The sequence below is a fragment of the Panicum virgatum genome, chromosome 9K (assembly GCF_016808335.1).
Source record: "Panicum virgatum strain AP13 chromosome 9K, P.virgatum_v5, whole genome shotgun sequence".
Taxonomy (NCBI): Eukaryota; Viridiplantae; Streptophyta; class Magnoliopsida; order Poales; family Poaceae; genus Panicum; species Panicum virgatum.
The window spans coordinates 49,597,222-49,613,576 of NC_053144.1; the positions used below are offsets into that span (position 1 = coordinate 49,597,222).

At 48.6% G+C, this 16,355-nt stretch overlaps 1 protein-coding gene and 1 long non-coding RNA gene across 2 annotated transcripts; both read right to left on the reverse strand.

The window, feature by feature from the left end:
* Positions 1 to 11,894: 11,894 nt before the first annotated feature.
* LOC120651962 (F-box protein At5g07610-like) lies at positions 11,895 to 13,636 on the reverse strand. Its single transcript, XM_039929611.1, has 2 exons — positions 13,512 to 13,636; positions 11,895 to 13,406 (listed from the first exon to the last, which is right to left on the reverse strand). Exon 2 carries the CDS (start codon positions 13,388 to 13,390, stop codon positions 12,245 to 12,247), a length of 1,146 nt encoding a protein of 381 aa, XP_039785545.1. The 5' UTR covers positions 13,391 to 13,406; positions 13,512 to 13,636; the 3' UTR covers positions 11,895 to 12,244.
* A 1,514-nt stretch (positions 13,637 to 15,150) lies between these two features.
* Positions 15,151 to 15,704, reverse strand: LOC120648756. Its single transcript, XR_005665075.1, has 3 exons — positions 15,641 to 15,704; positions 15,300 to 15,558; positions 15,151 to 15,225 (listed from the first exon to the last, which is right to left on the reverse strand). It is a non-coding gene; the product is annotated as an uncharacterized LOC120648756 (long non-coding RNA).
* Between the last annotated feature and the right edge of the window lie 651 nt (positions 15,705 to 16,355).

The window sequence follows — 16,355 nt, forward strand, 5'->3', positions numbered from 1 at the left end:
TCTGAGCGTATTTTGATATGGGATCGGTTGGGTTGGAAAGATTATCTCCTTAGCTTTCCAACGATATATAGAACACGCAAAACGGAGCCCGTATGTGGCCTGGGCGTCCGTTTTCGTGAGGCCTGCTCCTGCAGTCCGAACCGGACTCGCGAATAAATCGGACTTCAATGTGGATTGGGATTTGAACTCTATCTTCGCTTGGGCCTTGGTCATATGCATATTGGTCATGTCCTCATCATTCTCCCCTTCTTGGTTTTGAGTCATCCTCGACTCAAAGTCGCTGATGCTTGCGGAAGTAGTTGTTCCCATTCTTGACATGATCCTGCGTTGCTCCCCTTCTTGAAATTGAACCTGTTGTGACAAAACAAACAAAGAAGAACAAGAGGAACTCTGCGTGATAGGATTAATCTTAAAATAGCCCACTTTTTCATCAAATTGTTGCACAACAAAAGGAGATTTCAGATTTGAACATATATAAACACGATGCACCATGTACTCTCCTTTACAATTATAATTGCCAATAAAGTGATATGTACATCGAGATAACCATGGCAATCCAACACATTTAAACTTCTCCTCCAAACTACTAAGTGCACACAAAGTATCAAACTCTATATAACCCAAAGTATTTAAAGAAGACAACAATGTCCTTTCATTCTTTTCTGTAGCAATTGGAATCAAATGTTTATTTTTAGCATAAGTCTTTGGTTCCAAAATAAAAGGATCAGTTTCCTTCACAAGTTGTGGCACAGGGATAAACATAGAACTATCACACAACTCTTCTTTATCACAAAATTTAGTAGAATATTTATCATGTGACAAAGTCAATTCAGATTTGGTGTCCACTAAATGTTGCTCTATTATAGCATGAGTGGTGGACAATTTCAGCACGTCAAGAGAGCTCTTACCTAAGACAATTACCTGTTCCTTCTCTATCACCTTGTCTTCTGTTTTAGATACATGCTGCAAAATATTAGGTCCAACAGAAGACAAAGCGATATCTTTAATTTGTACAAAATCAGATTTAGAGAAAGGCACTGTAACATCTGAAATAATCCATTCTTTTCTAAAAGGCTCATTTTTTCTTCTCTCTGCTCTTTCAAGATCGGCTTCAAAAATTTCAGTTGCGGTCATAGATTTAAGTGTAATTTTTCTTCCATTGTAGTTGAAAGAATATCTATTAGCAACCTTTTTATGTACCACATCATTTATATTAATCCATGGCGTTCCTAGCAATAATTGACATGCTTGCATGGGTACTATATCAAAATCAGCACTACTCTTGTAAAAACCAATGCTAAATTCAATATGTGCAATTTCAGTTACCTTAATCTTATCGTAAGAATTTACCCATTGCATATAGTATGGATGTGGATGTGGCTTTGTGGTCAGACCAAGCTTCTCGACCAGCTCTAAGCTTGCAAGGTTGTTGCAAGTCTCACCATCAATGATGACTCGGCAACGTCGTTCCATCACGGCAAAGAAAGTCTGGAACAAATTGTTGAATTGATTTTGCTCCACTTTCTCCATTTGAGAACTCAACACTCGTTGAGCAATCTCAGTGTTTGCCTGACATTGTTAGTAAGTAGACAAGAGAAAACACAAAAGGTTATCCCTATCAACTACTATATGTGGATGTGGATGGTGGAAACACAATCTCACACGTCTTACCAAGCTCTTACAAGTGTTCTTACCAATGCAAAGCAGAGGATGGTACAACCAGTGGCTGGTTCGTGATACCTGTGAGGAAGTGGTACCAAGATTGCAAGATCCTCTGGGTGTACTGATCTGAAGTAATATGTGGAGCTTCGGGGGGCTTTATTTAGTAGCAAGGATTAGCACAATTGAAAATCAGATAGCAAAAATTGAATAAATATCCAAAGTACTTATCAATGTTGCTGGCCTAAACGTGTTCCTAGAACTAGTTCAAGCAAGCAAGCGACATATACCAAGCACAAAGGACACAAAAGGATGCAAGCACTTCTGATTTTTTTCTTTTTTTTTGTGCGGCTCTTTTTTATGCACTTGCCTTTTTCTTTCTTTCTTTTTCTATTCAAAAGTGCCACAAGAGCAAGAGACAACTCCACACTATCACAAAATTGTTGTCTGTAAATTACAGATTTGCAACACAAACTTATACAGGCTGTTTGACAAATTTAGAGACCCCAAACACGAAAACTTACAACACGAAAGTTGTAGATCCTCATTTTATCTTTCTTTTCAATATATGGAAAGTCTCTTTTGGATATAGGAAGTAGAAGATATTGACCCCGAAATACAGACTACTCAGAAATTTCTGGGTAACCAACAGATTGGCTTCCAATACAGATTAGGCGCAGATAACTACGTTTTCTGGAATTCTCACAATTGATTAAGTTGTAGATAATTTCACAAGCTTTCCAGAAAGTACTAGAACACAAAAATCCGAGTTCGTATGCGAGAGATATCAACAAAATACCGAACTGGACAGAAACAAGTCCGAACCAGGACGTGATGACGGGATGGAAAAGGACACGGTGACACGATGCAAAACTCAAACCAATCTAAGAACTCGATCTAAACCAGCAACAAGACCATGAATATGGACACAAACTCAATGATGCGGACTCCGATATCAAAATATGCAATGGCTTAAAAGGGCTAATGGGATGGGAAAACAGCACGAACACAAAATTTTCTAGGGCCTTTCGGTGGACTGTGGGACAATGACGAAATTGATGAAACTAAAGATAGATGTGAAACCTGACAGTAAACCTGAGTCTCTGAATACCAAATAATGGGGACGTGGGTTCCCTATCTTCCGTCAGGTTCTGGATAACTCTCGTTGTAGGCGGAGCGAGACACACCGATCCGGCTTCAGATCCTAAGACCCGAATCCAGCAATCTTAGCACCACAACTCCTCTGGTTATCAACCGTGTCAAAACTCGGTTGACCTCGCCAAGAAGGCTAATCCTTGCAAGCGCAACGAAGAACACAAGCAAGAACTCGAAAGAACACAGCTCAATTGAAGTGACTCTGCAGATGAAAGATTAATCTCAAAGTTGGGGTCTCACAAACCGACATGGCGGCGAAACTGTTCTCGACAGAATAATCTAAGCAAAACCCAAGTAACCTAATGACGGCTGCTGTGTATATAGAAGAGAGAGGCTAGGGGGGCGGCCAAGGGGGTGGCCGGGCAACCCTAGGGAGTACAAGGCCTTCGGGCCCAAAAACTGGCGTCGCTGCATCCAGGCAGATTCTGGTCGTCATGTTGTTTCGACGATTACCATCGACTCTGAGAGTATTTTGATATGGGATCAGTTGGGTTGGAAAGCTTATCTCCTTAGCTTTCCAACGATATATAGAACGCCCAAAACGGAGCCCGTATGTGGCCTGGGCGTCCGTTTTCGTGAGGCCTGCTCCTGCAGTCCGAACCGGACTCGCGAATAAATCGGACTTCAATGTGGATTGGGATTTGAACTCTATCTTCGCTTGGGCCTTGGTCATATGCGTATTGGTCATGTCCTCATTACTTGACTTCACCGGGTGCACAAACAATGTAGCAGAATACGAAGGCCTTCTCCTGGGTCTTCGCAAAGCAAGGGCACTGGGCGCACGAAGACTGACTATCAGGTCCGATTCAGAGTTGATCACAGGTCAAATAAACAAATCCAACAGGGCTCTCAAGCCAGAGCTGGCAAAGTACTTGACAGCGGTACGAATCATGGAGAAACACTTCCTCGGGTTCAGCATCCGTAGTTTCTCCAGAACAAAAAATAAGAAAGCTGATCAAATGGCGAAGGCAGCAGCACAGTTTGATCCATTACCGCCAGATGTTTTCTTCGAAACATTAAAGCAGGCCTCCGTAAATTGTGCCGAAGAACCAGCTAAATTCATCAATGCCATAACCAGCGAAGACTGGAGGGCCGCCATAATGGCCTATCTTCGCGGAGACTTTGTCCCGGAGGATGAGAAGGAAGAAAAAAAATGGCACTTCGGGCGAGAAACTACAGAATCATAGGCGAAGAGTTATATCGAGGGGGAGTCTGCGCACCACTCTTAAGGTGCATCTCACGCAAAGAGGGAAAATAGCTGCTTGAAGAGATACATGCAGGGATGTGTTCCTCGCACATCGCGACGAGGGCCCTGGTCGGCAAAGCTTTCCGTGAAGGTTTCTATTGGCCATCAGCCGTGGCAGATGCTCACGAGGTGGTTCGCACGTGCCCAAATTGTCAAAAGCATGCCCCCTACAGCAAATTCCCACCCGACGAAGTGCAGTTACTGCCGCCGGTGTGGCCCCTCGCGCGATGGGGAATTGACATAGTCGGACCATTGCCCACGGCTCCAGGAAAAAACAAGTACGCCGCTGTAGTCGTGGAATACTTCTCCAAATGGGTCGAAGCCAAAGCACTCAGGGACATCACAGCAGGAGCCCTGCAAAAATTCTTCTGGCAGAACATCGTCTGTCCCTTCGGGGTCCCGAAGGAGGTCACAGTGGACAATGGCAAACAGTTCGACTGCGCAACTTTCAGACAATTCGCCACACAACTTGGCACAAACTTATGCTTCGCATTGGTCTACCACCCGCAGTCCAACGGCACGGTCGAAAGGGCCAATGGCATCATCTTCGCAGGCATCAAGAAAAACATCACTGAGCTGTCGAAGGGAAAATGGGTGGACGAACTGCCGAGGGTCGTGTGGTCTCATAACACGACAGAGTCTAGGACCACAAAGTTCACACCGTTCAAGCTCCTATACGGTGAAGAAGCCGTAACACCTGAGGAAATAAAGCTCAAATCCTGGAGAACAGCCGAAGGAGCAGAAAACATCGAAGAAGACATCAAGCCCTCAATTGACACAATCGAAGCTGTTAAGATACAAGCAGCAATCAACTTAGGTAAAAACCAAGACGAAACGCGAAGGTGGAGGAATAAGAAGGTGAAGCCCAGGAATATCAGAGAGGGTGACTTGGTGCTTCGAAGAATACCGAAGGCCAAGCAGAAAGGGAAGATGTACAGCAAGTGGGAAGGCCCGTTTATCGTCGCATCGATGGCAAGACCAGAGGCCTGCAGGCTCCGCACGCTATAAGGCACTGAAGACCCATATTCATGGAACAAGGACATGCTACAAAGATACTATGTGTAGGGAAGTTGTGTAGGGAAGTGTGTAAAAGCCACCTGAGGGAAATAACCGAAGGGGCTCGTAGAATAAATTCTCTTTTTCTCTAAATTAGCACAATGTACCAAAGGGCCCGTACTTTTTTCCTCACGGGGGAAGCTTTCGAGTGTCCACTAGGGCGCCGGAGGTGTGAGGTTTTTAACAAAGCAGAACCCTATGTAACCCCTTGTGAAATATAAACAAGGCCCCCAACAAACAAGCGCGTTACAAAGGCGCCAAAGCATTTATCCCTCTTCGTCAACGCGAAGAGGGGAGTCATTGGCGCGGAAAACAAGCCGTTAACACTTGAAAGAAGTGAGCACGAGGAGCAAACCCAATTGAGGTCTTCGCTCCCCTTAGCTCCACTTCCCAGAAAACTAACAAAAATCCCGTCGCCGGAGCGACGGGTGGAAAGTCCTGTCGCGCGAAAGCCGAAGGCTAGGCGTGAACCTCTCCGGCTAAAGAGCTGAAGGTCCCCTAACAAAAATCCCGTCACCGGAGCGACGGGTGGAAAGTCCTGTCGCGCGAAAACCGAAGGCTAGGCGCGAACCTCTCCGGCTAAAGAGCTGAAGGTCCCCTAACAAAAATCCCGCAGCCGGAGCGACGGGTGGAAAGCCCTGTCGCCGAAGCGACGGCACTAGTCCCCGCAGGCATGCAACAATCAATAAGAAGCCAGAGGTCATCATCTCCGCCAGTCGAGCGAAGGGGGGGTGGCGCTTCGCAAAACAAGACGCACGACGCCAGTGAAGATGAACAGCCAAAAAAACGTGTAACCTCTCCCGTGCAAAAGGGGGGGGTGGCGCTTCGCAAAACACATTTGTGCACAATCGAAGGTTGAAACGCCGGACAATATAATAAATTACAAAGTACATGTTACACCGCGAAGATACACTTCACCCGAAGACATGAAATAAACTACAAAGTACGTGTTGTTACACCGCGAAGATACACTTCGCCCGAAGACACGAAATAAATTACAAAGTACATAATGGTACAAAGCGAAGTTACACTTCGTGTGAAAGCACGAAGAAACAAATCACATGTTCACATCCGAGGCCTCTTCTTCGAAGACTAGGCGGTCCACCTCGGATATTACGTCTCGGACCGCCACATCTATTATCTCTTCGGCCGTCCGCCGAAGAAACTTTTCAAAGTCGTCCCCTGAAACCGAGGGCAACGGACATCAACTAGAGCTCTCGGCGAAGATGCCTTTGCGTCGATACATAAATTCGTGAGGCGCCAGGGGCTGTTCGTCCACTGGCTCCAGCTTCGGCTCGCACAGACCAGCCGGAGAACTATACGGCCTATCGGTGTCAAGAATCCATTTATTTCACGACGAAGCCTGCGGTTAGCAAGGATCCTCGCGTGTTTCACCGGATCACGCTGAAAACCGGCAAAAAACGCTTTGTCTGTTTGTTCCGTTGATCATACACACGCGCCCTATTCGCCCAAAATGCTTCAAACAAAACCGCAGGATAACGAATATGGAACTTCGTCCAAGATGCACCAGAAACATAAAAGTTCCCTCGATTCAGCCGGTGAGGAGCAACGTCTTCGGCCGCCTGCGCAGGGGCCAACGCAGGGTCCTGCGCAGGCACCGAAGGTGTTAGAGTACAAAAATAATTATTACAACTGAGACCCTATACAACAGCCTACTGCGACCCTCACACCTTGCCAACCGGAGGACGGGAAGAGGACGCCCTCGCCTGGTCTTGGAGCCCTGGGGCAGCATCAGCACCGCTGCGCCCCTTGTCGCCGTTCGTATCCTCGCCGCCAGGTCTCTCTTCCGCGGGCACAGCCTCTTGGAGAATGGGCTCCGCAATAGCGTCAGCTTTAGACTGGAGCTGAAAGATTCCAGTTCAGAAGTCAGCAAGTTCTTAGTCAAGGAATCAACACAATAATAGATAAATGAAAGTCACCTGGTTCTTCATCCGTTCGACCTCGCGCTGAACAAGGGCACGACCTTCACCTTTGAAAAACCGCTCCATGAAGCTGACAGCGATGTTCTTCGCCAAAGCAGGGAGCGCGTCCGGGTTGACAGTATCCTCGCCTGGCCTGTTGAAGGAGGGGTCGCGAAGGGAACGAAGTTGAGCCTTCGTCACAACGCTAGCCTGACCAGCTTCAGAGGGGAAGAGGCTGTACACGGCGGCGCAGAGCGTACGCACGACGACCATGGCGCTGATGTCTTCGTGAAAGTGAGCCCCAGCATCCAGCATGGCGACACATGCTCGAAGCCACTGGAAGAAGGAGCCCAGGCCAATGGAGTCGGCGCCCTCCGGGAACATATCCAGAGCCACAAGCCCATAATGGGCGAGGAGGTCAGGCAGTTCTTCCTGCAGCTTTTCCGACTCAGTCTTTATTGCCTCCTTGAAGGTGCGAAGCCGCTGTTGCATTGTATCTCGGCGCTTCGCGGCATCTTCCGCAAGCAACTTCGCGGCCTTGGCGGCGTCCTCGGCTCTCACCGCTCGGTCAGCGGACGCGAGGAGCTCCGTGGTGAGGGTTGCTTTCTCCTCGGCAGATCTGGCAAGGCGCGTCTCCAGCTCTGCTTTCTCTTTCTCCAGAGACGCCACCTTCGCCTCCAGGTCGGCGACAGCAGTTTTTGAACTATTTTTGGCCGCCAGTTGCCGAGCAGCACACCGCGCAACCACGAAGGCCTTCAGCGATAAATCTTGGGCACTCTCTAGGATGTTGTTTAGCCCGCTCCCCATCAAGTCCTTTTCCATGAGGGGAAATCAGAAGGAGTCGCCTGCCGCGGCCAGAAGCTCACGTTCGCGGTCCCGGCTCTCAAAGCGAAGAGATTTCACAATTTTCCCGCCAAGAAGCACAGCGGTGGGCTTCGCACCGAGTTCCACAGCAGTGGCTTCGGGATCCGCATCGTGGACGAAGAAACTACTGCCGTCCAACGAGCTCGATGAACCTTTGCTGCCGCTTTTCTTCGCCTCGGAGGGGGATGCGGTATTCCGGGACGAGGATACAGTTTCCCCCCTTTTTCCAGAAGACACTTCGGCTCCTTCGTCGGTGGTAGGGGCTGCGCGAGGGGGGGACACGCGGCGGGGGGAGTCAGCCCCGATGTTGACCTCCTCGACGTGCCCCTCGTCTTCGCTTTCCTGGGCAGTGCTGAACTCGAGATCTAGGGCGGGACGGACCGCCCTCAGGGGCACTGCCACCTGAGGGATGTCAAGAGGCGTCGCATCCAGAGGAGGACGATTGCTGTCCGCGCTTCCGCTATCTTCGGATTCCCTCTTGCTCCGCAGTGGAGATTGCTGCAGAATGGTATTCAGCAGCCGGCTTCTCTTTCTCGGCTCCGCGGACGAAGAAGCTTTTTTTGCTTTGCTTTCTCAAGAGCCTTTGCCTTCTCCGGGCCGCCATGACCTTCGGCAAGCTTCAGCTCAGCCGATCGAGGAGGAGCCGAGAGGCCCAACGCGTGGAACACCCGGTTCCGTCGGGCCCCACCAAGATGGCCGGCGACAGCTTTGTACTCGTCTTTCGACACCGACCCGATCAACTCATCGGCCCGGGTCTCGATGACAGCAGGGTCCACCCCTGCATCGCCGAGGTAGCAACAGCTGTAAGCAAAAACATGAAGCGTTGCACTTCCTTAACGAGATCATGTTCGAAAACTCACGGTCGCTCCGAAGGTTGAAAACGGTCGCGAAGTCAGGTACTGGAATACCCTCGATCCAGCGGTCTTCGGCTAACCAGGAGGAGACGCTCCAGCCGGCCTTGACGGGAAAACAGCCACATGCGACGAATTCTTCGACGAGGTCGCGGGTGCTAAAGGTCTTCGACAGCTTCCGAAGAAGGGCGAGAAGAGCTTCATCTTCGGCGCGGACGTTGGAGGAGGCCTTCGGAACGTCGCCAAGATCAGAGATATGGTCGACGACGAGAGGATGGGTCCTCGTGACGGAGTCCAAAGTAACCTTATGGTAGAACCAGTACGAGGACCAGTCGTTGGCCCATTTGTTCTTGCTCGCCGGGACCGGGCTGGGAAGATTTTTGTGAAATGCGAAGGTATAACACCCGTACTGAGGAACAGCTGATATCTCCGCACCTCCGGTCGATTCCACTGAAATCTTCTTCGGCTGGTAATGCACTCGGAAGGCACGAGCGAAACGTTCAGCGCTCGGAGCTAGGCGGCAGGTCTTCGCCAGCCACATATACAGATTTAGGCGAACGACTGAAGTAGGTGTCATCTGATGCAAATACACTCTGAACAAACGAAAAATATCCACTACCACAGGGTCCAAGGGCATCCGAAGGCCAGCGGTAAACAAATCGCGGAAGACCACCACCTCATCGGCGCGGGGATGTGCAGAAGTCTCACCCGTCGGTGGAGCACGGACATCGTCAGCAGAGACGAAGCCCGGACGTGCCAGGTCATCGAGGAGGGAGGAAGTCATCTTGGACAGACCGAGGACTGTGGTTGTCGGATCTCCCGCTTGATTCCTTTTCGGCGCCATTTCCGAAGATTCCGAGTGTTGTGAGAACGCCACTCTCAAGCTCTGAGACGACCTTCGCGAATCGAGAAGCGAAGAGGCAGGGAAGACGGGGCGGTGAAAAGTAAAATGAAGAGTAACAGGGCCACTATTTATAGGCAAATGGCAAGCGCGAAAATTCACCGCGCGCGAGACGAAAAGACGCCAATGCCCCGCACGGCGCGTTTAGGATTACGAGACTTCGAGGGTTTTACGGTTTTTTCATGCCTTCGCGCCAACGCAATTTCTCCCGCCAAATTTCGAATCCACCATACTGCGCGCGAACTAACGGTTATGAAAACGAAAAATTTGGCTTCTTCGACGGGGCACAACTTCTTTACAGGTGAACACGGACTGCGCTTCGACGACCACCAGCGTGGCGCCCAGCCCGAAGGGTGGCGCTTCGGGAAGCCGACGGCGTCCACAGGGTCGAAGCCGCGCCCCTAACGGAGATCGGGACGAGGCTCCGAGGGGCTACTGTTGGGGTCACCACCTTCGGTCAGATCGCCGGAGGTACACGAAGACAAGGAGTCGGGCGAGCCGACGCCGACAGCTAGCATAAGGTGACCCATCTTCGCGCGTCTTCGGGTCAGGAAGCGAAGACGAGGCACCCGGAACACTAGAGCTGACGCCAGGACCAATCGCGGAGGTGTTCCGTCTTCGCTGTTCCACGAGCAAGAAGACGGAGAGGAGCGAAGACTTGGTGACACGAGTCTCGCAGAGTACTTAGCAGCGGGTCCAGGAGCTTCGTCGGGTACGGCGAAGCTGCCGGGGTCGGCGTGGGTCCCGCTGCTGAGCTGTGGCGCACTCAAATTGTAACGGGCAAATTACGCTCGCATCTAGGAATATTCCGAGAATATTACCGTTGTAGGGGTGCAATAGAGTAATTGTACATTGAAGATGTAACGCCACCTATAAATACCCTGTGTAATGTTCATTGAAGGGGGAGGATTTTGAAGGGAAAAAGAGCATCTTATTACTTAATTTCCGTGTTGTCCATTACTGTTGTCGTGATCGTCCGTTCCGGAGACACTCTCCACCAACAAGATGCCCTTGCCTCCTTAACACTAGTAAATATACTGCTCGGGAGCAAGCAGCCTTGTTAATTACCCATTGAAGTAATTAGGGGACTTATCCCGTCCACTCTCCTGCTGCTAGCCGCTGGCACCTCCCTCCGCTCCCTGCGCCAACTCTCATCCCTTCTCTATCTAATGTCCGGCCAGGGGACTAAGCCTAACATTTTTTTGGTATTCAGAGCAAGGTCGATGATCCTTTGTCCCTTCCACTATGGAACAATCTGAGGAGCTTGATGGAATGACTAAATGGTTTAGTAAAAATGAAACAAATCCACAGATTGATGCATGCCCTAACCGAGAGTAATCACTGATAAACATCCAAAGGAAGACCTAAAGTAACAAGTATACTTTGCCTAAGTGCAAGTTTGCTTGGTAATAGAGACACTAATGAAACAGCGATACTATGCTTCAGAAATTGGAAGTAGAGAAACACTTGAACCTTGTTAAAAACTGGCAGAATTTTTTGTATCTTTTGGTCATGGAAACATATACCTTAGCAGGAAACACTACAGATATCACAGCTGGCCAGCCATGAATGGCAGACATCACTCTCTTCTTCTTGTCACCTGTATCGCATACACAATAAACCATATCAAACCAAAATGAGGCTCGCCAGCATATTGGGCCAGCAAAGATGTGAATTATTATGTTTGCCTTGCCCATCCTTATCAGCCTTCTGAGATAATGTCCTAAGAAGGGGAGCTCCCCATCCCCAAATCTTTCACAAATTCATGACATTTCGGGGGTCTCTTCATCAGGCAAATATTGCAGTTTTGTTCATTGGATCAGTGGTAGCTCCATGGCCACATGCCTATGGAGCAGATTCTCTTGCGTGTAGTGCCTGCTTGCTGGTGTTGGTGAGAGATATCCTGAAGTCCCTTCCCTTCTTGACGCCAAGTCTTTCATGATGGTTTCAGTGACTTGGCCCACAGTCAATCAGCACTCAAGCTTGCCTGCACGCTAGGACTTCGTTCCAAAAAGATATTGCTGCAGCACCAATCTTGACTGCAAAAGTTCTCTCATCTTAACTTCTTTAGTACAAAGAAAAAGCCAAAGCTGAATTCCAGTGTGCGATTTTCATAACTTCAAGTGAGGGCATATCTCACTCCAGGTTTTTTGAGTAAACATCAGTACAATTCTATGTATTCAACAAAATGGATGAAATTTGACGAAAGAAGTGGAGCTTTGGAAAGGAGAGAATTTGAATAAAGTAACTCTCCTCTTATTGGACGAGAGAGAGTCAATATGTGCATGTTGATAACATAGCATGCACACTGACACAGCTAACAAATGGAAACAAATACAATTAGTCAAAAGCAAGAAAACTTGACTGAATATGCAGCCTCTGTAAAGATAGTTACAGGAAATTCATGACTTATAGCATTTCTTGATATCAAAATCAAGAATAATTAAAGCATAAACACAAAATAAGGGCCAGAAAAACAGGTGAGTTACACAAGCCGCAGCTACATTGTTAAATTTGGGGACAACTGGCTGTAGGCATCCATGTCACTTGAGGGTAACTATTGTTGGCGTCCACACTGCAAATCATGCTTCTAGCCTTGAGCAGCCAGTGAATCCTTGAGAAATGGAACATATGGAAGATAGGGAAGAAATGGGCGATTATACAGATGCTCTTTGAGATTGCTAACACAAACTTTACCACGATCCATGTCATATGATATCAGCAAATCCTCGCACCTACAAACAAAGAAAACCAAATTGCTTTCTGGATGAATCGCAATCAAAGCGTAGTCCCTCTCAAACATTAGATTCTTCTCCCCAAAAATCTGCGCGGTGCTAATGTTGTACCTAAATATCCATTCACCACTGTCATAGTCCTCAAGAATCCAGACTGACAATTTTGAGGTATCAGCAGCCCTCATATTTATGTAATACAATCGCCCTTGAGACTGACCAATAAATGCGAGAGGACCTCTACAAAAGCAAGAGACAGTCATAGGTTCCATCAAAGGAATGGTCCTCCATTTCCCCCCCTTTGTGTCCACTGCCAATATCTTAAAATCATAGGTCAGCAGATGCAACATTCCATTGAGAAAAACACCTCCTCTATCGACTAACTGAAGCTCATCGCCCCAACCATTCCCTCTGCAATTCCATGCACCTGTCTCCGATGAGTAGATATTCACATCACCGATGTATCCATAATTCTCATCCGCATCTGTAATTTCGAACACTTGGAAGTGGGGGGAGATGGCTGGGTCAAAAACAAAATGGTACTCCAAAGAAATGCTTTCATCAGCCGAGTCCGGCACGACAACCCATTTCTCTGTCGCAGGATTGCACACAACAAAATCGCTTTCATCTCTTGGGGAGATCTTCCAGCACAAGCAGAAAAGAAGGCCGTTGCAGGAGATCTTTGGAATAATCGAGCTGTAGGAGGCCAAGAAGGTCAACGAGGGGTCTGAAAATGGCTCTTCGTCCCCCACGATGCCAACGAAATCGGGGATTGTTCTGGCGGGGTCCTCTGGGGTCCACATGTTGGAACTGGGGTAGAAGAAACCGGAGAGCGTCTGGGGGATCTTCTTGCGGTGCTCGGGGTTGGTGATTAGGCCGTACCAGTGCCAGGAAACGCACTTGAAGCGGCAGATCGATTTGGCCGGAAGCCTCGACAGGATCTCGACGATGAGGTCGTCGGTGAGGTCCGCGGCGGCGCAGGCACTCTTCTTGGGACTACCCATCGGTGCGCAGGTCAATCTGAGAAACGGGGATAAATTGAAACGATGAATGCAATTCAGATCAGAGAGACCGGTGCAGGGATGGTGGAAAAGAAGGGCGGTTGAGCGGGAGGAAGGAGCGTACCAATCTGCCGGCGAAGGGCATCCTAGAACCGTGGCGGAAGTGGAAGTTGCGGCCGGTGAGAGACGGTGGCTCCGTGCCCGTGGCTTCGTGGCGCGGGTGGCGGCTGCGTGGGGCGAACGGGTCGGGCTCTTGTGAACACAATCAGGCAGCTATAGGCTATAGCTATATGGAGGGCAGATGGGCTTGCAGCCCATTTCCACGTCAACGGCGTGGGCTCGTGAAAACATTTGCGGTGCAGCCCATTCCAGCGCTTCCTAACGTGGGTCCATTTGGGCGTCTTTTTTATTTTTATATTTTTGAAAAATATTTTTTACAGAAATATATTTTCAATTTCACAATTTACAGTTCTATACCCCTACCGCCCGGTAGGGGAGCGGCAGAGACTTATATGTAAATAAAAAAAATATTTGCGCGGAGGCCCTTGGCGGGAGCCTGCCGCCCCCCTGCCGCCACTCCACTGGGCAGCAGGGGCCTCCCGCCCGGCAGGGGGGTGGCAGGCTCCCCCTCCCCGCACAATGGGCCATTAGATGTGATTTTAGATATTTTGGATACAAATAAAAGACATTAGTAAAGTATATGAATATGAAAAGTATAAATTAGCAATTCATACACATACGCAAATGAGAACGAAATAGGTGATGCATGAAAACGAAATAAGTATAACATGACGACATGTCCATAACAAAAATACAGAAACAGCTAGAAGCACCTCCTAACCACCCCGGCCACCCCGGCCATGTCGACCTCTTTTACGCTGAGCGTGGACGTGGTCTGTAGAGTAGGTGTGCCGCTCTGGAGGCCCTATGTCTCTACCTGTACATCCGGTGGCCATAGGTGTCTGGAAGGTAGGATCGGCTTGCTGGTTATGTGTAGAAAATAACCGACTCCAATCTTCAAAGTTCGCCTCAAAGGTATCCTGTGTGGGCCCTATACAGTAGCAATTAAGATATCTTAATCATCGTCTTATAAGTCATATATTTAGGTACATATTCATCATACGTACCTGGTGGTGGTGGATACGAAGAATGACCCATATTAGGAAGCTGGTGGTGCGATCATGTAAACCGTTCAAATTATTTAAAATATTCATAGAAATAAGAAGCACATGATAAATTCGGGCTACAGATTAGGTATTTACCTTGCGTTCCTTCTGCTGTCGCCGTAGGGTAATACGAAGAAGGTCCAGCATCCTATAACTGTTGTGATCCTATATGTAAATACAAAAGGAATTAGATTTCATACCACAATTAATTGAAATTAAGATATTGACTATATGTCTACCGAAAGGTCGTGGTGGTGCCTGTGTTGGTTGAAATGACATCCCTGCAGCTGGTGCCATGGTACTAAACTGAGTCCCTCCGTGAGGTTGATAAGGTGGGTGTGCATCACCTGTATGGACTGAGAATTAATTGTTGACTTCAAAGTAGGAAGTTAGTAAGTATACTCACGTACCTGGATAATGCTGCTGAGACCAATAAGGTGCTTGGGAAAACTGCTGCTGTGTGGGACCACAAGGAAACGAGGTCGAGGCTTGAGACGAACCGTATGAGTCATCGTACGATGTCCGGCTACCAAAGGCTTCAAGCATGGAATGAGCTCTTTGTGAAACTCGGGTCCAGGCCGACTCTTGCTCATTCCTATCCATCATAGATCCCGCTCGAATCCTCATCAAATTCGCCCTGGCATCTACGTCCATCAACCTGCACATTTCAAACTGCAAGCAAGAAAAAGAAAGACATTAACACTGTAATCAAAAGTATTTGAAAAGCGATGATAACTTTGACTCACCGCCCCAGCTAATGCCTCATCCCTATGTCGTGCGTAGCCATCCTGTGCTGTCGCAACATGCGGCTGTGGTTGCATGTCAGCATATATCAAGCGGCAACGAGTCTGAGGCTAGTACTAGCTCAGGTACGCCCTGTACGAAGCCTCCGTGTGTGCAGGGGTCGCAAGCGCCACGTTCTCCTCTGCCTGGTCCCAGCCATCGACCCAAGGCTGCACCCTTGTCACCCACATGTTGGAGAAGGGTTGCCCAGTCCTCGATAAACTAAATATTGAAAACAATTTAGTCAAATATGATTAGTTAATTATACAATGCATAGTCACTGAAATAGTATATGAATTGTTACCTGTGGTCATGGCGTTCGACCCGATCCAATGCTGACGACACAGGATACAACTGCCTTTGACCGAACTATCTCCTGACTCTGTCCGGGCAGTGAGCCTCAATGTAAACGTCGTACACCAACGCTGTAGTTGTCATCCAAAAGGCCTGGTCCTGAAAGCAAACCGAAGATATCCCGATCGGTGCACAAGTGTTTATAGCCAACTCGGAGTAGGGCTCCCACACGACGTCTTCAGGTGTCAACCGATCAAACTCAGCCACAAATTCAGGATAGGCCCGACGAGACTGTACGTGGGCCCACCTCTTCTGCACAAAATTAATAATAATATGTACAAATAAGAAATACAAAGAGGGTGAAACAAAGCAACAGAATTACCAACAGAATAGTATGAGTAGCAGTCATTTCCGTACCTGACGAGCGTACCAGAGAGTCCCCATGGTGGGCCTATCGTCCTCGGTATCACCGTACATATCCAGCTCATACGGTGAGTGGTCGACAAGCGGGCGACCAATCGATATCCTCTCGTACGACCAAAGCTGTAGCAGAATCGGACATCCTGTAAGAATTGCATTGTGCTTATTTTGCACCGATGCCTTGCAGAGGCCACGGTACATGGCTGCAAGTACCGCTGCACCCCAACTGTATTGAGGCATTTCCTCCACAGCTGCCTCTGCGATCTCAGTGCGTAAGGCACAAGCACCCTATCCACATAGGCCCC